The sequence below is a fragment of the Schistocerca piceifrons genome, chromosome 7 (assembly GCF_021461385.2).
Source record: "Schistocerca piceifrons isolate TAMUIC-IGC-003096 chromosome 7, iqSchPice1.1, whole genome shotgun sequence".
NCBI lineage: Eukaryota > Metazoa > Arthropoda > Insecta > Orthoptera > Acrididae > Schistocerca > Schistocerca piceifrons.
This window is the reverse complement of record NC_060144.1, coordinates 279,296,915-279,317,795: the sequence shown is the minus strand read 5'-3', so window position 1 is coordinate 279,317,795 and position 20,881 is coordinate 279,296,915. Positions and strand designations below refer to the sequence as shown.

Genomic DNA, 20,881 nt, shown 5'->3' with positions numbered 1-20,881 from the left:
AGAACCGCTCAGCCACCGCGGCCAGCGCCAGTTTATTTGGCTCACAGACTAACTGGTCGGCTGTGTTTGTAATTCCTCCTGAATGAGCTTAATCTTGGGCATCTTCTACAAGACTCACTTCAGTTCGTTGTGAGGCACTGTTTCAGAAAGATGGAGCACGTCCCCTTTATTGTAGAGGGATTAGGGAATGTCTCAACAATGTGTACCCCGAACGGTGGATAGGTCGTGGTGGTTGCATTCTATCGCTGGCAGGATTGCCTGATTTAACACACTTGGATGTCTTCTTATGGGGTTATATTAAAGCCATGGTTTACGAAACGAAACTGGAAAACCCAGATGTATTAAAAGAACGAATACGTAATGCTTGTACTTCAGTATTTGCAAAAATCTTAAGCGTTGTTGTCCATGGCAATACCGAGAGGAGCTTACTTAAATGCATCGAACAAGGCGGACATGCATTTGTACATTTGCATTATTAAATATGCAGTTATAAAGATTTGTCAGCCGATAACACAGTTCTAAAGGAAAACCGTTTATGATATTCATTGTATTCATCGTTCTTTATTGCAGTCACAGTTATGGTAGCATTTATGTATTACTGCCAATTGTGAAGACGATTCTGTGCGGTATATGTTGTTAATAAATTAGCTGTCATGTGTTGATATGCCTTGAAACAAGTAATTAATATGTTTTGGCCCATGTGCAAATTGTTTTGGTCAGTGTCAATCTTTCTTCTACACTGACACCTTTCCAGAGGGTAGAAATCGAATCCCACACCCCTCCAAAAGCAAGTAAGTTTTCAAGTGACGAACCTTAGCTGTAAGGTGATTGTTTTGAATCGCAGTGCTTACGTTTAGCAGGTCTCCTGTCTGTTTGCATGGAGACCCATTTACTGTTCCGCTGAGGCAAACTTTTTGCCGTGTGTTGTATCAGGGATTAACTAACGTCAATGGAGGAGGGCGTGAGTGCGCCACCTGGTGTATGTAAAAGCTGTATATGGTGTTTTTCTCTGTGTGTTCCAGAACCATGGCCGGCCGGAGTGGCCGAGCGGTTGTAGGCGCTACAGTCTGGAACCGCGCGACCGCTACGGTCGCAGGTTCGAATCCTGCCTCGGGCATGGATGTGTGTGATGTCCTTAGGTTAGTTAGCTCTAAGCAGTTCTAAGTTCTAGGGGACTGATGACCTAAGATGTTAAGTCCCATAGTGCTCAGAGCCATTTGAACCATTTGAACCAAAACCATGCTATAATATAAATTTATACATAATATAAGGGTAATTTTTCGAAGAATTTAATATAAATCCAGTTCACTTGCTACACAAAACAATTTAAGAGATATGAGTGTTAAAAGACTGACGACGAGTAAATGGCTCACAAACGCATTAAAATACAAACAAAGTGAAAAAGTCTTTACATATCTGCAATAATATGAGCAGTTACTGAGATACCTTACAGAATCCGTTGATATATCATCTTGTAGGAAATAACCTCAAGTTTCGCATAAAACTGTCAAGTGTCATTTGGGTTCGATGTGCCTACCATTTGTGATGCGGCAAGCATCCCGTCGATAGTCCATTTCGTCTCACACTCCTTGTTGTAAATCGGCTATAGCTTCAACAACGGCAACAAAAACTGGAATTTTCAAGTGGTAGACGAGGAACATACGCACTGTCTTTAATGAAACCGAGAGAAAGAAATAAATTGCTGTGAAGTCTGGGGAGCGAGGTGGCCATGCGGTTGTTTCTTCACGGTCAATCCACCGACCTGGGAAGCGATTATCGAGGAAACCTCGAACTTCCAACAGAATATGAGGTCGTGGACCGTCTTGTTGGTGCTGAACCGCACCACCTCGGTCATGTTCATAGATCTGTGGAATTAAAAAGTTTTTAAAGATATCAGTGAGAAGAAAGGGCTACACCCTCAGTTTGCTAACGTCACAAAACACATTAACTGTCACGAACGTGTTCTAATGTGGATTTTCGTTGCCCCGTATTTTGCGATTCCGTATCACGGATATTGACTCATCGCTGAAGATTATTGTGTTCAGAATGTCGCGTCGTCCTATGTCCGATGCAACAATTCGCACACAATTCCCCATGAGCCTCCTGATCTGCATCACTAATTTGGTTACCATTGTTGATCTCTATAGTTTCAAGTATAAACGTCTACCCAGTACTCACCAAACAGTATTCTGTGGAATTCCAGCCTCGCCAGACGCAGGTCGCGTTGATTTTTGTGGACTGTGAACAAAGCTCTCCCTGACCTATTCGACATAATCATCAACACTAGGGTGACCTGATGATTTCTTGTGTAGCATTGAACAACACAGCTCAATGAAGTCCTTGTATCAGGAGTAAATTGTCGGCCTGCTTGTAGGTTATTTAACGTACTCGATGCGAAATTTACGACGAACAGTTGTTGCAGAGCTCGTTTAATGAAAGCAAAACACACAGCGAGCACGTTCTGTACCTGAGAAAGTAGCCATTTTAACAGTGAACTACGCAAGCGCTCCTGGTGGCGAAATGAAGTACTAATGCATTACGTGAATCAAACTAGAGGTTATTTGCTACAAAATGACTCAGCTACCGATGTTGTAAGTTAATAAATTTCTATATCATCCAAACTTGTAAAGTCCTTTCTGACTTACCCTGTATTTAAAACAGTTCTTAATTCCAATATTCCAGAACAGAACCACTAATTATCATAAGTTAACTAGTTTCTGTTTAAAAACAACTCAAATACATCATTTGTTTTCAGTACCAGCAGCACTTTTTTTCAATAGAGGATGGCTACCTTTGATCTCCCTGTGAAGTTGTGTCATTTATGTCGGCTATAGTCTAAGTTACAAGTTTCTTAATTTTTCAGTGAGGCTACTGATTCACCAATTCAATTTAGACGCATTGTGCCATGTATCTTCTTCCGATGACTTTAGTAAAGCGAAATAACTTCGTTGGCCAGGGATTCTCAACCTTTCTGTACTTGCAGGCCAATTTTCATGCGCTACTTCGATAAAACCAGGGTCGATGTTCGTCAATTGCTCTCTGTCTTGCAGATAGTGTGCGAAGAAGTTGATGAATTACATCAATCGAAAAATTTTGCTCTGCAATCCAGGAGCAATGTTTCAGTACTAATTCTTATACACATTTTAATGCAGTTATGAAATTATAATTATTTGCTTTATTTTACAGTAGTGATAGTGTCCTATTTAGAACTGCATTATTTCAGTGTAAATGTGAACTTTGATTATATTTTTTCAATTCAGTGAATTAATAAGTTTCTGAATCTATACTTTCTTTTCCATTAAATAAACTGGCGCCTCCATTTAGGGTCATCATGCTCCCATAAAAATGCGCGCCTCATATGTTGGCAATCGTTATTGCAGTACTTACATTGTCAGTATACGGTCCATTCTACGAATTCAGGAACTTCGTAGACCAGACATTATTTAATTGCTAGAAAAGTATCCTCACAATTTCCGTGTCATATGATTGTGTGAATGGAAACTTGTCACTTATTACACGAATTGAGAGAATCGGTTTGACAATAGAGTTACATAAGCTTACTATATAGATTCAACAGAAAGTTTCTATACACAACCCAGATTTTTTCGAATTATTGAGACTTTTCTTGACAATAAGCTAGTAGAAAGTCTCAGCATTAGAAATACAATGTAACAAGCCTATCTACGAGCCAGAGAACGAGAAATGTACTGAAAGGCAGGTCCGCTCGATCGCAATATGTAAACCACAGTGAAAATAAGAATCTCTTATCCACATCAGCTCCATCTTCCAGCTATTTCTCTACATAGTCGCCACTCCGGTTGAAACATCTGTTGTAGCATTATACTCTCGTTATAAAAGGAATACGCCTGTGCTTTCTGCCGATTCTCTACGCCAATCTGCAGCGTGTTGTCCGTGCCAGAATGCTGTCTTCATATCCAACGGTTAATGTGAGCAGAGATGAGAATCAGAGAGAGCCAAACTTGGGCTATATGGTGGGTGATCAAACATTTACCATTAAAACGTTGCAGGAGGGTTCTCATTAACACTGCAGTTTGCCTCTGAGAATTGATGTGAAGGAGGAAACGCATAACAGTTACGTTGTGTGGGTTGTGTGAGATAAGTCCAAATCTCTCACAGGCACTCGTACTTCGCGGATGACACCATATTATAGGAATCTTTAAGAACTCACTGTGCGCTCCGAACTGAAAAGAGCGACGTCACGCGATCCACAGGCATACTAAAGACGATGCCCAACTTATATGTGTGAGGTCTCATCGGATATTAACACAGGCTTTTTTTCGTGACCGATCGGACCTCGATGAATCTGAAATCTCCGCCCGCAGTCGTTCCTCTTCTCCAGGGCACAGCAGTGACGTCATAAAATGGACACTGGCAATAGAGTTATCAACAATGGGTAATGATATACATAAAGGCACTCCGCCTGCCTTTTCAATCAAACATGCTTTTAACAACCAGAATCAACAGATTGAGTATATTTTGTATTCTTTTTAATCTAAGTGCATAGCAAAAACATTTTTATCGCTTCGTTTCATACATTTATTCATAATTTAGATGAAGGTTAGCTATCACACATTTAGATGTAGTTCTATATACAGTGTGTTACAAAAAGGTACGGCCAAACATTCAGGAAACATTCCTCACACACAAATACAGAAAAGATGTTATGTGGACATGTGTCCGGAAATGCTTAGTTTCCATGTTAGAGCTCATTTTAGTTTCCTCAGTATGTACTGTACTTCCTCTATTCACCGCCATGATTTCATACGGGATACTCTACCTGTGCAGCTAGAACATGTGCCTTTACAAGTACGACACAGCATGTGGTTCATGCACAATGGAGCTCCTGCACATTTCAGTCGAAGTGTTCGTACGCTTCTCAACAACAGATTCGGTGACCGATGGATTGGTAGAGGCGGACGAATTCCATGGCCTCCACGCTCTCCTGACCTCAACCCTCTTGACGTTCATTTATGGGGCATTTGAAAGCTCTTGTTTACGCAACCCCGGTACCAAATGTAGAGACTCTTCGTGCTCGTATTGTGGACGGCTGTGATACAATACGCCATTCTCCAGAGCTGCATCGGCGCATCAGGGATTCCATGCGACGGAGGGTGGATGCATGTATCCTCGGTAATGGAGGACATTTTGAACATTTCCTGTAACAAAGTGTTTGAAGTCACGCTGGTACGTTCTGTTGCTGTGTGTTTCCATTCCATGATTAATGTGATTTGAAGAGAAGTAATAAAATGAGCTCTAACATGGAAAGTAAGCGTTTCGGGACACATGTCCATATAACATATTTTCCTTCTTTGTGTGTGAGGAATGTTTCCTGAAAGTTTGGCCGTACCTTTTTGTAACACCCTGTAAATGAATTTTGCGGAAATAAAATAACTTAAAAGGCACTGTTGTTGCATAAGGGGATAGTCTTAAACAGCATATTTCATTGCCTGTAAATGCCGTTTAGTGCTTTGGCGACACTTAAGAATATCTTTAATGTAAAGTAGCTTCTCACACTAAATAATGTAAAAAAAAATTCATCACGAGATAAATTAACTTCCCAAAGTCCATATAAGTATAGTAGTACTATATTATCGTTAATAAGGTTATTCGATCGACTACACCGCAAATACACTGACAGGAAAAAAAAATCGCGACACCAATAAGGAGTTGTGCGACATAAACAAAAGTTGGTTGGCGTCGGACTTCGCTCCATTCGCGTAGGAATGGCGCTGGTAGAGGCACTAAGATAATGCAAATCAGGTTTAAATACAAAATGTAACGATGGTGCGCGTTAGTTATGAGAGTGGACGTAGCGAGCTGATGTTAATTTTGAATGCCTTTATTGCGACAAAGACACCATTACTAACGCCTCAATGAGTTTGAACGAGGTCGTGTAATAAGGCTACGAGAAGCTGAATGTTCCGTCTGCGATACTGAAGAAAGACTTGGCAGGAATGTAGCCACTGTACATGATTTCTGGTAGCAGTGGTAACGAGAATAAACGGTCGCAAGAAGACCGGGCTCCGGACGATCACGTGGAGCTACTGAGAGGGAAGACCATCGTGTTCGGCGTACGGCTCTGGTGCATGGTACTGCATCTGCAGTACCAATTTCACCAGCAGTTGGCACAATAGCGACACAAATAACTGTTACAAATGGGTTACTTCGAAGGCAGCTCTAAGCCTGATGCCCTGTAGCCTGCATTCTGCTGACCCCAAACCAGCGCCATTTGGGACGTTATTGGTGTTTAGCGGGAGATCCTTGGAGGGCTGAATGGAGGTGGGTTGTGTTTTCTGATGAAAGCTGATTCTGCCTCGGAGCCAGTGGTGGCCGTGTGTTGGATAGGAGGAGGTCAGTTGAGGCCCTGCAAACAATCTAGCTGCGTGTTATACACACTGGAACTTCACCTGAAGTTATAATCTGAGGTGTGATTTACAGAAAGAGCATTCTGGTGATTATCCCACGTTCCCTGACTGCAAATTTGTAAGTGACTCTGGTGATTCGATTTGTTGTACTGCCATTCTAGGGGATGTTTTTCAACAGTTCACCCGCATACCGCTATTGTAACCCAACTCGCTATACAGGTTGTTGGAAGGTAACCTTGGCTTGCTTGATCACCAACCCTTATCCCATCCAGCGCATATGGGGCATCATCGGACGACAATTTCAGCGTCAAAAACGGTATTAATCATCTCTATATTGACCGACCATGTGCACCAAGTTTGGAACTTCATCTCCCTAGCTGAAAACCGGAAACTGTAAAACATAATGCATGCACGTTCACACGCTTTCATTCTACATTCTAACTGCTAATGTACCAGCATTCCACATTTGCAGTAGCATATCTCACCCTTACATTAACCTGTAATCTTGCAACGTCTATCATTTGTGTATTGTACCTATACAAATGTATTCCGGAAATTTCATTACTCTGCATTGATTACTTTTCAACGATGTGATTTTTTGTCCGTCAGCGTAGTTCTGCTGCTTACATGAGAGTGCTTCTACGTAGGAATTTGTATGGCGACAGCGACAATCTGGAATACGAATGCTGACCGTCTATCTCTCAAACTAATGCAAGATGTTAAAAATCGGTTTGAATAAATAAACCGACATATTGACTTGCTAGTCACCCAACTTACGTAAACCCCTTGCATTGCAGGGTGGCTCACACGACATGACGCAAGCGAAATGGAAGGTATCATTAGGATATGCATGAAATACTTGAGGAGCTGTAGCTATGAAACTATGGTTTTAATAATTTTTGTCATTTAATCACTGACCTACAGGATTTTTGCTGACAAAGAGAACTCAAACTTAATCTATTCATTTATTACTCACAATATACAAGCCCAACGCAATCTGACTGCTATACAGTTACAACGTGACTTCCAATAATTAACACAAAAGAATGGCACTGAATTGCATGAAATACTAACAATAATAACAATCCAAAGAAATATGAAACTAAAGAAACGTGAAACTACTTCCTATGCTGTTAATTGTCTAAACTCATTTCAGTCACGAACACAATTTCTTTATGAGTCGCTTACCTGACAGAAAATCTTGATAACACGAACTACAGCAATTACAGCAAGCGGCAACTGCTGCCAGCGAAATAAAAAGATTCTAACTACTATAGACTAACTACTAGGAGGTATATGGTTAGCAAAAGAAAGATTTTCTTGAAGATCAAACAATGTATTTACAAAACTTTACCCTTTTCACGTGACATGCAGTTCCAAAAATTAATAGTTGTCTATAATTCCACTGCCTAAACATTACCAACAAAAACCCTCAACAATATGTAAACAAAAGTATCCGGACAACCCCAAAAACATACGTTTTTCATATTAGGTACATTGTGCTGCCACCTACTGCCAGGAACTCCATATCAGCGACCTCAGCAGTGAGAGAACAGAATGGGGCGCTCCGCAGAACTCACGGACTTCGAACGTGGTCAAGTGATTGTGTGTCACTTGTGCCATATGTCTGTAAGCGAGATTTCCACTCTTCTAAACATCCTTAGGTCCACTGTTTCCGAAGTGATAGTGTAGTGGGAACGTGAACAGACACGTACAGCATAAAGCATACAGGCCGACCTCGTCTGTTGACTGACAGAGACCGCCAAGGGTTGAAAAGGCTTCTAATGTGTGATAGGCAGACATCTACACAGATCATCACAAAAGAATTCCAAACTGCATCAGGATCCACTGCAAGTACTATGGCAGTTAAGCGTGAGGTGAGAAAACTTGGATTTCATGGTCGAATGGTTGCTCATAAGCCACACTTCACGCCGGTAAATACCAAACGACGCTTCGCTTTGTGTACGGACCATAAGCATTGGACGACTGAACAGTGGAAAACATCGTGTGGAGTGACGAATCGCGGTGTACAATTTGGCGATAATATGGCAGGGTATGGGTATGGCGAAGCTCGGTGAACGACCAGCGTGTGTAGTGCGAACAGTAAAGTTCGGAGGCCGGGGTGTTACGGTGCGGTCGTGTTTTTCATGGAGGGGTCTTGCACACCTTGTCAGTTTCCGTGGCAATATCGTAGCACACGACTACATTGATATTTTAAGCACCTTCTTGCTTCCCACTTTTGAAGAGGAATTCGGGGATGGCGATAGAATCTTTCAACACGATCGACCACCTGTTCACAATGCACGGCTTGTGGCGCTGTGGTTAAGCTACAATAACATCCCTGTAATGGACTGGCCTGCACATAGTCCCGACCCGAATCCTATAGAACACCTTCGGGTTGTTATGAAATGCCAGGCCTCACCGACCGACATCGATACCTCTCCTCAGCGCAGAACTCCGTGAAGAATGGGTTGCCACTCCCCAAGAAACTTTCCAGCAACTGATTGAACATATGCCTGCGAGGTTGGAAGCTGTCATCAAGGTTAATTCAAGCATTACCGATGGAGGGCCGGCCGCGGTGGCCGTGCGGTTCTAGGCGCTGCAGTCCGGAACCGTGGGACTGCTACGGTCGCGGGTTCGAATCCTGCCTTGGGCATGGATGTGTGTGATGTCCTTAGGTTAGTTAGGTTTAAGTAGTTCTAAGTTCTAGGGGACTGATGACCTAAGATGTTAAGTCCCATAGTGCTCAGAGCCATTTGAACCGATGGAGGTTGCCACGAACTTGTAAGTCATTTGTTGCGAGGTGTCCGTATACATTTGATCACATAGTGTACATTTCCTTGAGGTCTCACTTTACAATGCCAGTCCTACCAACACAGAGTCTCAACTAAAAAAAAGAGACATGTCCGTACACTTCTCCACCCACTCGCTAACCGTCAGTCCGTAATCATCTTTCCGAAGGCGTAGAGCACTGTCAGCGATTTTAACACAGTCTATACCGCTACTAAAATACAACCAAAACAGGCTGCTTACAACCATATTAATCCATCTATAATCCGGACTGGTCATAGGTACTTTATCCCGTCTTGGGTTGGTCGTTGAAGAGATGAGAGATGGTAGATAATATTGAAAAGATATAGGATCACTCTGAAACAAATAGTCTAGCGGATAACTACCTTTTGCAAATGAATGTGAGTGACAGATTAGCCAGTAAATTCCCTGAAGTGGGCGGTCGACGACCAACGTGAGGTTTGCTTTTCACATTCTTCAGCAGTCCGGAAAGTTAGTCAGCTCTTTACACTGCTCACCTGCACAACATTTTCCGAACTGATATTGCTGTTTTTCTTATGTGTCTCTGAATCAATAACCACCACAACTTTTCATTTTACTTGATTTAATTTTCTCAACAGAAAGTTTATTGTATTACGAATAAATATTTTCTTTTAAATAATGGGCGTACACTACCAGTTCCAATTTATCTATCATTGTGGGAAAATAACGTCGGAATGCCGATAATGAGCAGGCTATCAAAGCACCGGCCACAGGTTTACTCCTTCATCCTTAGTGCACATTAAAGTGCCATCCGTCAGTTAGGCGATGTAGCCTCATTACCCGCTCCCCACAAAAGTCATCTTATTCTTCACTTTACGTAAAGATATACATTTAGCTTCGCATTTACGCCTGTTTAGGATTTGATATCATCAAAAAATTTCTCCGTTCCTCTGAAATGGGACCCCTAGTATATATAAAAACGAAATCCGTCATTACTTTAGCCAATGCGTGCTCGTTAGTCGTCCCGAGTCCCTCCAATTGATAGCACAATGCGTCTGTGCTTCGCAGCTTCCACTACTTAGCAGTTACCGACCGGCACGCCAAAATTATACCACTTCACTTAATCGTATTGAAACACAGGTAATCTACTTTAGCTTGTGATCTTCGATCATAGTCCTTATCACCACAGTTTCATCGTCTTCCGCAATCTCTAAAATAAAAGTTATTCTCTCACTCAGACAAGATAAACTCAGCTGAAAATAAAACTGAAGATGATGAAATCCCCATCTACATCAGTACTCCACAAAGTACTGTGTCACACATGATAGACAGAACTAACCATTTTATCACGTATTAGGGTATCTTCTTGTATCACTGTCGTATGGAACAAGGGAAGATTCATAGTTTAAATGCTGTTGTGCACATTTCAACTGTCCCAATTTCTTGTCATAATTCCTGCTGCGAAGATACTTAGGGTTCTATAGAATTTTCCTAGATTTCTCACTTATGCTTCAAAACTTTGCATGTATGATTTCGCCGGATTATAGACGTCTGTCTTCAACTGCCTGCCAGTTTAGGTTCTCCAGGATTTTGTTATACATGTTCAATATATTCTGTTAGATCTCCTTGGTGTGGGTCCCATACTCTAACGGTATTCCAGAATGGGAAACACTTGCGAATTAAAAAAAAAAATGTCTTCTTCGTAAAATAATTGCGTTTTCCAGAGGGCCTACCAGTGATACGAATTTTGCCATTTATTTCACTTTTGATTACACCAATGTGATACACAAATTATTACATCCAGTTATCTAGATAAGATAAAGGCTTCTTTTTGCGGTTCAATAATATTATAAGTTGTTGGGATTCCCAGTTATACATGTGTGATCATTTAAAGCATGCTGGCAGCCCTAAAATCACTCAGATATCCCATCAAAATCTGACTGGATATTTCCGAAGGGTTTTGCCGGATAATTCTTCATTACGTAGAACTGTGCCATAAACAGAATGTCTGAGGCTGTAATTAATTATGCATGCCAAATCAATAATATACAATATCTCAGGAAATTGAATGTTATGTGGTCTTCAGTCCAGAGACTGGTTTGATGCAGCTCTCCATGCTACTCTATCATGTGCAACCTACATCGTTCTGAATCTGCTTCGTGTATTCACCTCTTGGTCTTCCTATACGTATTTTACCCTGCACGCTTCCGTCCAGTACTAAATTGGTGATCCCTTGATGCCTCAAAACATGTTCTACCAACCGATCCCTTCATCTAGTCAAGTTGTGCCAGAAATTCCTTTTCTCCCCAATTCTATTCAGTACCTCATCATTAGTTAAGTGATCTACCCATCTAATCTTCAGCAATCTTCTGTAGCCTCACATTTCGAAAGCGTGTAGTCTCTTCTTGTCTGAACTATTTGTCGTCCATGATTAACTTCGATTCGTGGATAGACTCAATACAAATACTTTCAGAAAAGACTTCCGAATACGTAAACCTATTCTCAGTGTTAACAAATTTATCTTCATCGGTATCGCTTTCCTCGCCGTAGCCAGTCTACACTTTATATCATCTCTACTTCGACTATCATTAATTTAGCTCACCAAATTACAAAACACATTTAGTGCTTCAAGTCCCTCTTCTTCTAATCTATTTACCTCCGCATCACACGATTTAATTCGAATACAGAGGATTATCCTCGTTTTGCTTTTATTGATGTTCATCTTATATCCTCCTTTCAAGACACTGTCCATACCGTTAAACTGTTCTTCCAGCTCCTTTGCTCTCTCTAGCATAATTACAGTCTCGTCGGCAAACCTCAAAGTTTTTATTTCTTTTCCTTGGATTTTAATTCCTGCTCCAAATTTATCTGTTGTTTCCTGTACCGCTTGCTCAATATACAGATTTATTAACATCGTGGATGTCTCACATGCTTCTCAACCACGGCTTCCCTTGCATGCCCTCGACTATTACACATCCCATCTGGTTTCAGTACTAACTGTAAATAGCATTTCACTCCCTATATTTTATCCAAGCCACCTTCAGACTTTGAAAGAGAGTATTCCAGTCAACATTTTCAAAAGATTTCTCTAAGCCTACAAATGCTATAAACGCAGATTTGGCTTTCCTGAACCTATTTTCTAAGATACGTACGTAGGTCTAAGTCTAGGGGTATGATGACCTCAGTCCCAGGGTGCTTAGAGTCATTTGAACCATTTGAACAATCAAGATTTTCTTTCTTTGTGATTGGAATTATTATATTCTTCTTCATGTCTGAAAATATTTCCTCTGTCTCACACATATTTTTCACCAGCTGGAAGAGTTTTGTCATGGCTGCTCTCCCAAGGCTATTAGTAGCTCTAATGGCTTGTTGTCTACTCCCAAAGCCTTGTTTCGACTTAGGTATTTCAGTGCTCTATGTAATTCATATCTCCCATTTCATCGTCATCTACGTCCTCTTCCATTTCCACAATAATGCCCTCAATTACGTCACTCTTGTATAAATATTCTGTATATTCCTTCTTCCTTTCTGCTTCCCCTTCTTTGCTTAGGGTTGGTTTTCCATCTGAGTTCTTGCATACAAGTGATTCTCTTGTCTCCAAAGGTCTCTTTGATTTTCCTGTAGGCAGTATCTATCTTACCCCTGCGATATATGCTTCTACATCCTGTAGTCATCTCTGCTTAGCCATTTTGTACTTCCTGTCGATCACATTTTTGAGACGTTTGTATTCCTTTCCGCCTACTTCATTCCATATCACAGGTACTGCTGTAGTTACATATATACCTTCCTATAAACGGTAGTTATTCACACAATACCATATGCAAAGGACAAATAGACTAAGACCAATGAGAATACTTGTTACCCACTTTGTACTTTACTGTACAGAAGCTATTCATGCCTTTTGGCACAATATTGTCTGAATAACTATGGTTTATAGCAATATATGTGTATAAGTATATGAGTACTTCAAATGGTTCAAATGGCTCTGAGCACTATGGGACTTAACTACTGAGGTCATCAGTCCTCTAGAACTTAGAACTAATTAAACCTAACTAACCTAAGGACATCACACACAACGAAGCCCGAATCAGGATTCGAACCTGCGACCGTAGCGGTCACGCGATTCCAAACTGACGCGCTTAGAACCGCACGGCCACACCGGCCGGCTATATGAGTACTGTAGGATGTTTTATGAGTACTGTAGGATGTTTGTACACATTATTGTAAAACATGCATTTTGTAATTTTTAGGTGTGTGGTTTGAGAGCTGGGGTGTCAGCCCGAAACCGGTAACCACAACAACTGAATTTTGTATCAGTCCAACAGAGACGAACGAAGTAAAGAAATTAATCATTGCGGGCATATCATCCTTGACAGCACCTCTCGAATATACAACATCAACAGCGAGAATCTCACATAATTCGTGATGGGGCGCCTGAAACTAGTTATATGAGTAAATCACCTATTCAATTACATATTTCCTTTCCTACCATATAGTCGTACTTCCACTAATAAGCTAAGTGTGAAACTGACTCAATTCCAGAAGTCTAGATACAGCGACTCCGTGGGATTTCCTTGGTCAAGAGTGCCTATTTATTGCAAGATGTTGAATCAATCAATGTAATTCGAGAAAGGGATTACATATTAAATATTGCTTTTTTTTGCGCAAAGTGCTCTAAATAGATTTCCCAACTCCAGTGCAAAGTTGATAGTGCTGAATAAATGTGGTGAGCCACCTCTAGAAAATTCATTGTATTTTGTGAATGAAGCGTTCGTCTTCAAACTTCACAGTTTGCTTGTATTTTGGCAGCGCTTGTAAATGCGATCCACTGTTCCAAATTTGAGCCCCACATCTTCTCCGTGCTCCTAACCAGAGGTAAATATTCCTAACTCCTTGACACACTACGTATTTGCCTTTAATCTAGTTTTCAGAACATCAACATCTAAATATCTGATTTTGTTAAATGGTGCACTAAAGTGCTCATAACAATGCGGAAAATGTTTAGAACTTTTTTTAATTTTTCTTGTTTGTTTATTTTTTGACGGTCAATCTGAAATATTAAATAAGTGCATCTCTAATTATTTGTAAATTAGATTTTATACCAAATATCTAATTATAATTATTGCATTTTAGTGAAAAACGGAAGAAACAATCCCACTCAATTTATTCCACACCTACAACTTCTTTCGAGCTTCCTCAAAAAGGAAAAGTTTCCAGATTAAGATAATAGTTTTTCGAGTTTTACTCAGCCACAATGTGGGGCATCATCTCTTCTGAACCCCTGAGTTGCCCATCTTTTCCAAACCTATTGAAGTCAATATCGACATGAAAATTTAAAGCACTCGCATAATTTCTACCCCTCCTTTCCCTCTCCTTCTTCCACCCCTTCCCGTACATTGTATTATTTTACTAAATATATGAACTCTACTGCCTTAGCTCATATTGAATCAGAATGTTTCTCTGGTTGTACCTGCGATGCAAAACTTTTACGGTTTTATCACAGGGATCATTTTCAACAATAGTCGCCTCCAGAATATTCTTGACTCATTTCGTAAGTCATTTGCGTCATCTCTGCTGTTGTGCCTACGCTGTGTGTTGTAGGATGCCTTATGATGGAGATTTTTGTGTGTGTCCATCATCTAAATCCACTTTTTCACTTATTTTTTAACTACCTGTAATTGGTGAACGTGATATTATATAGGTGCCATAGGAACGAAGGACCTGGTGGGAGTGTAAAGTAACAATATAGGAAAAACAAGCGCGGAAGTTAATTTCACGGATCGCCGCGCTACTGCCTACCGCCTGAAAATCAGCTCCGCTTCTATATAAGTCGATACAGAAGGTGACTCTGATCAGAAACCACAGACGCGCTGTCAGCGACGTAAAGCGGAACACTGTTTGCCTTTCGCCATTAAGCGCGTCAGCGTTGTCCCAAAATGAACAGTTATGGAATGCTCTTTGTCGTTATGTGTTCAGTGTTCTGCTACTGGAACTGCAAACGTATCGAAGCCCCGAGCGACTTTCTGTTAGATGTGTGGATGGCGCAATGACAACAGAAATGAACAGTCCCATGGGAGGAGACTCAGTTAAAGAAAAAAGCGCCGTGTTTGGCACCATCTCGCTGCCGAATGTATTCCATTCCTACAGTAACTAAATCCCAGTAAGGATTCAGAAAAACTTGTCGGGAATTTTACAGTTTGCTTTCCAAGAACAATGCGGAACAATTAATCGATATGTCTCAGGCACGTATGTTTTTGCTACAACTGCAGAACTTCTCTAAAGATAAATTTCTATTTCACAGCATTCATCTCGGGCACAAACTGTTTTGGAAACGCAATCACTCAATCCTTGAGATCGTAAATAAAAGGAAATGAAGTTAATGTCAGCTTAACTCAAGAAAGTAGCACAGTGCAGGTAAGAAGTAAACAACGTTTCGGATGCAGGGTGCTCTGTAGCAAGCATGAAATTCAGGACAGTATCAGTCGGCTGGTGTCCCGTCTTAGCCCATCCTCTAAGGACAGAATAACAATACAAAGAATCAACATATAGCGTACAGTCTTGGTCTATAAATTTCTTCATTATATACCAGAGCGAAAAGCTCAGTACCATGGCCTCGTAATCTACTTCATACATACTGTTGATAAATCTAAGACTTCTGTTTCGCTATATTAAAGTGTGCTTCTTTTAGCTTAAAGTTAACACGTCGTACAGTAAAAAACTCACTTATCCATTGTACTCTACAATGTTTTTCATGCTATTTAGTTATATCACCCGACAATGGCAGTGTAATAACGTAATCCATAGCCGATGCAAGTATAATAATTTTTCGTTCTGTTGTATCTCTGAATGGAATGCTAGGTGAGCGTAAGATTGTTAAGGTTTTTCCCCACCAAGCACAGAATTGAGGGAAGAGGCTCGAACACTGTGTCTCAACCTGAATTTAAACCGGATAGGAATGCCGATGGTGCAAATTGCGAGGCACACCACTTGGTCACTGCCACATAGCACTCGATCAGCTAGCACAGAATGCGACTGCAACAGAATGGCCCCACTACAAAGTGCAACAGCAGCACAACATGAAGAAAGACAACAAAACACACTGGCAAGAGCTTCTCCACAACATCGATCTTGAAGACATGGAAGCAACAGTAGGGACACCGCATTGTAGTATAGAATCCTGAAAAGCCTAGAAAACAGGGACACATTCACTTATAGCCACAGCTCAGTAACGTCGCAGGCACGAGCTAACTACTGGGCTTCTGTAGTATAGGATAAATCGGAATGACGGCCTTGTAAGTTACAATGAATCCACGTTGCAGCTGTTCCCTAACGTGCTGGCTACCGTTCATCTGATGGCTTCGACTACAAACCACCAGCCAGTCAGCCTCATGTACTCCACTGCCGTGGGTTGCCTTTGCTGCTTTCCTTGTTGTTCCTGCTGTGAAGACGTGACCAACAACCAACTGGGGGCCAATCCAGGACGACCTGCTAACTGCTAACCTCTCACCTTCTAGGAGAGTTGCGCATATGCTGCCCCCTGGCTGCACCTGTCAGTAGCTGCCAGTGCCTTGGTCTTCTGTTTTTGGGAGACCAGGACATACTTCTGCATGGCTACGATCATCCTGTGTGGCCACTGATGTACGCCGCCCAGGGCGCAAACTACTACGACCATATCCTTAACGTCGGTTTGTTGCAGGATTCTCTAACATATTCTCAGTTCGAATATACTGAATTTCCTTGAGACAGAGAAGTTGCTGTCTATCCATCAGCACGGCTTTAGAAAGCATCGCTCCTGCGAAACGAAACTCGCCCTTTTTTCGCATGATATCTTTCGAACCATTGATGAAGGGTATCAGACGGATGCCATATTCCTTGACTTCCGGAACGCATTTGACTCGGTGCCCCACTGCAGACTCCTAACTAAGGTACGAGCATATGGGATTGGTTCCAAACTATGTGAGTGGCTCGACGACTTCTTAAGTAATAGAACCCAGTACGTTGTCCTCAATCGTGAGTGTTCTTCGGAGGTGAGGATATCATCTGGAGTGCCCCAGGGAAGTGTGGTAGGTCCGCTGTTGTTTTCTATCTACATAAATGATCTTTTGGATAGGGTGGATAGCAATGTGCGGCTGTTTGCTGATGATGCTGTGGTGTAGGGAAGGTGTCGTCGTTGAGTGACTGTAGGAGGATACAAGATGACTTGGACAGGATTTGTGATTGGTGTAAAGAATGGTAGCTAACTCTAACTATAGATAAATGTAAATTAATGCAGATGAATAGGAAAGAGAATCCCGTAATGTTTGAATACTCCATTAGTAGAGTAGCGCTTAACACAGTCACGTCGATTAAATATTCGGGCGTAACATTGCAGAGCGATATGAAGTGGGACAAGCATGTAATGGCAGTTGTGGGGAAGGCGGATAGTCGTCTTCGGTTCATTGGTAGAATTTTGGGAAGATGTGGTTCATCTGTAAAGGAGACCGCTTATAAAACACTAATACGATCTATTCTTGAGTAGTGATCGAGCGTTTGGGATCCCTATCAGGTCGGATTGAGGGAGGACATAGAAGCAATTCAGAGGTGGGCTGCTAGATTTGTTACTGGTAGCTTTGTTCATCACGCGAGTGTTACGGAAATGCTTCAGGAACTCCGGTGGGAGTCTCTAGAGGAAAGGAGGTGTTCTTTTCGTGAATCGCTACTGATGGAATTTAGAGAACCAGCATTTGAGGCTGACTGCAGTACAATTTTACTGCCGCCAACTTATATTTCGCGGAAAGACCACAAAGATAAGGCGATTAGGGCTCGTACAGAGGAATATAGGCAGTCATTTTTCCCTCGTTCTGTTTGGGGGTTGAACAGGGAGAGACGATGCTAGTTGTGGTACGAGGTACCATCCGCCACGCTCCGTATGCTGGATTGCGGAGTGTGTATGTAGATATAGATGTAGATGGAGATGTAGATGTAGATGAGAGTGCCTAGATGGAAAGGTTAGCTTCCAAGATGGATGGGTAACGCCTGCAGGCCTCTGGGTGGAGATTCTGTACATTCCCACTTCCATTGAGAGCGCTGTCCCTGAACACACCAGGCAGCGTCGACGCGTGCCGAGTCGGGCGAATTACGAAGACTCAGCTACGAGCACTGCTATGCCGCCTCCGGCCAGTGGTACGAAGAAGTTTTGCGTTTTATAAATCCTGACAATCAATGAATCCACAGCTAACAGTGTATTACTGAGGCACTCCGCATGCCACCCAACCACACTCCCGCAGTCCAAGCCACTCATCGTGCAAACGCAGAGATCACGTTTCCACCGGTCTCCACAGTTTGTCTTTATCTTACGGTTGTTTTTGGTGCAATAATTTTATGTGGCACGGCATACTGAGCTGCTGAAGGTCGTGGTGAACAAAAACACCGCTGACAGACGGTAAAATTTTGTTCTCATTGATCACACAACCGATTTCACAGCTTACACCCGCCCCTTCATGTGCAACAAGAATTACTACCTCAATCCATCAGAGGTGAACCCAACGGCAACCCTTTGACTAAGAACGCTGGGTGGACCTGTGATGGACTAATGTAACAATTTTTGTTGCACCTGAAGATGTAGCTGTAAGCCGTGAAACAGGTAGTGTGCTCAGTGAAAACCAAATTCCACCAGTTGCCAGCGGCGTTTTCATTCATAATAGCTCCTTTCTGATAACAACTTACGTTGCTGACAAAGTCACTTCTTCTAACGACCATAACACAATGAAGAAGCTTGCAGGGTGGAGGAGATAACTTTTTGTTTGCGACATACGAGGGCTGTCCAGAAAGTAAGTTACGATCGGTCGCGAAATGCAAACGACTATGAAAATCCGACGAAGCTTTGCAAAGATGTGTTGGGCAGCGTCTCTAGTATGACTCTAGGTAAAATTATCTCGCTCGTTTTATTCCTGCGCTCTTAGTGAGCTCGTAAAAGTGTTATAGAAAATAGTGTCTCCCGCCAAGTACGAGGGCCTGGTGAGAATTTTCCCCAGAAGCTATGCAACCAACATTACATAAGTGTCGTGCAGTTTCTTCTTCAAGACTATTCTCAGCCCCATTCTGCAGGGGCAATGAAGATGTTCCTGCATCGTTTCAATTGGAAATGTTTGGTTACCCACAATACAGCCCGTAATTGTCTCCCACTGAGTTTCATCTCTGCGCAAACGAACCGCCGGCTATGAAGACAACATTTTGGCACAGTCAACGAGCTTTAGGCCAGTGTAGAGAATGGGCGAAAAGCACTGGCGGCTGAGGGTATTGGAAAGTTGGTACAACGCTACGACGAATGTCTGAGTCAGAACGGCGACTACGTAGAGAAGTAGCTGAAAGATGTAGCTAACTGTTACAATTGAAACATTTCTGATTTTCACTGTGATTTTCATTTCGCGATCAATCGTAACTTACTTTCTGGACAGCCCTCGTATAACTTGAAGAATAATAATGTGACACTCTTGATACAAGGAACACGAGCACAATGTAACTTTAGGTCCACAAAAGTTGTAAGCAGTCAGACGGAATTCTGGATAGTCTCTTTACGTATTCGTAATTGTTTAAAGATCTAAAGATCTCTAAATCACTTCAGCGTGATAGACTGAATTTGATTTCAGTCACATTAGTGAGCAGAAGCTCACTAGTGGATAGATTTTGTCACTATCACCACATCTTACAAACGGAAAGCAATTTATATGTGTTTCTCTTTTTTCTTATAATGTTTCTCTTGCACAGTGCAATACCATGTCTTAAAAGAAAAATCTCGGTACAATTTTCCTCTACTTGTTACAGGGAGAAGCTACCGAAGGATGTGAGCCGATGGCAGAACTATTCCTATCTGGAAGACATATACGACACACTTCAAAAAACTAATGGTATGTATATCTTACTCTTCCATTGATAAAATAAATAAGCATCTCTTTACAAGAAGACCATACGGTGCTAAGAATCGACTAAGAGAGTAATTCGTGTTATTTGACAGAAATTCCTTTTCTGTGCCAGACGCCTCATAGATATCTTACGTCAGAAGTCTCTATTAAAGGCCTTAACATTTCGATTTTCCCATCCACGTGTCCTGAGAAAAGAAGAACGCTGGAAGATTCTTTAAAAAATAAAAATATAATAGACTTACAAAATGGAGTCACGGTATGGCAGCCAGTCTGGGGAAGGAGGTATGGGAGAATAGCAGTGCAGGTGTCACACCCTTCTGCTAGTAGCACTCTTTGGAATTGCTTGGTGACAGGTGTGGAGAAAAGGTAAACTTATTAAGTGTCTACAAAACTAAAATATTTGAAACTGTACGGCCATTTCACTTAATCACAAACGGGGACGACATAACTTTATTAACGCATTTGCACTTGTAGAATACTTTCAGGACACGAATTACGAATTTTTGCATTTGAATGACGTCCCTGTGACTCATACCGACGAACAATTTTTATAAAATTTTGTTCAAAAATTTTATGAAGAAATAACATTTTATCCCATTTTCTTTCCGATATTTGGTTCATTGCGCTGTATGTCTAATTTATACAAGCTGCAGAGCTTGATACATTTAAAACAATAAACAATGCATACCACAGTCAGAAAATTTTCACGACATTATTAAAAACGATAAAGGGCTCTTTACTTGAATCCTGTGTTAATATGGTCTTCATTTTACGATAATATTCATTCTGGAAAACTTCTGTTATCTTATCAGTAAAAAGGGT

General features: G+C 41.5%; 1 protein-coding gene across 1 annotated transcript in view; it reads left to right on the top strand.

The window, feature by feature from the left end:
* LOC124805632 (head-specific guanylate cyclase-like) overlaps positions 1-20,881 on the top strand; it is a 498,299-nt gene that overhangs the window by 286,977 nt on the left and 190,441 nt on the right. The window contains exon 4 of the mRNA XM_047266199.1: positions 19,962-20,044. Within this exon, the coding sequence (XP_047122155.1) occupies positions 19,962-20,044 (83 nt within the window). The remainder of the gene's footprint in view (positions 1-19,961; positions 20,045-20,881) is intronic.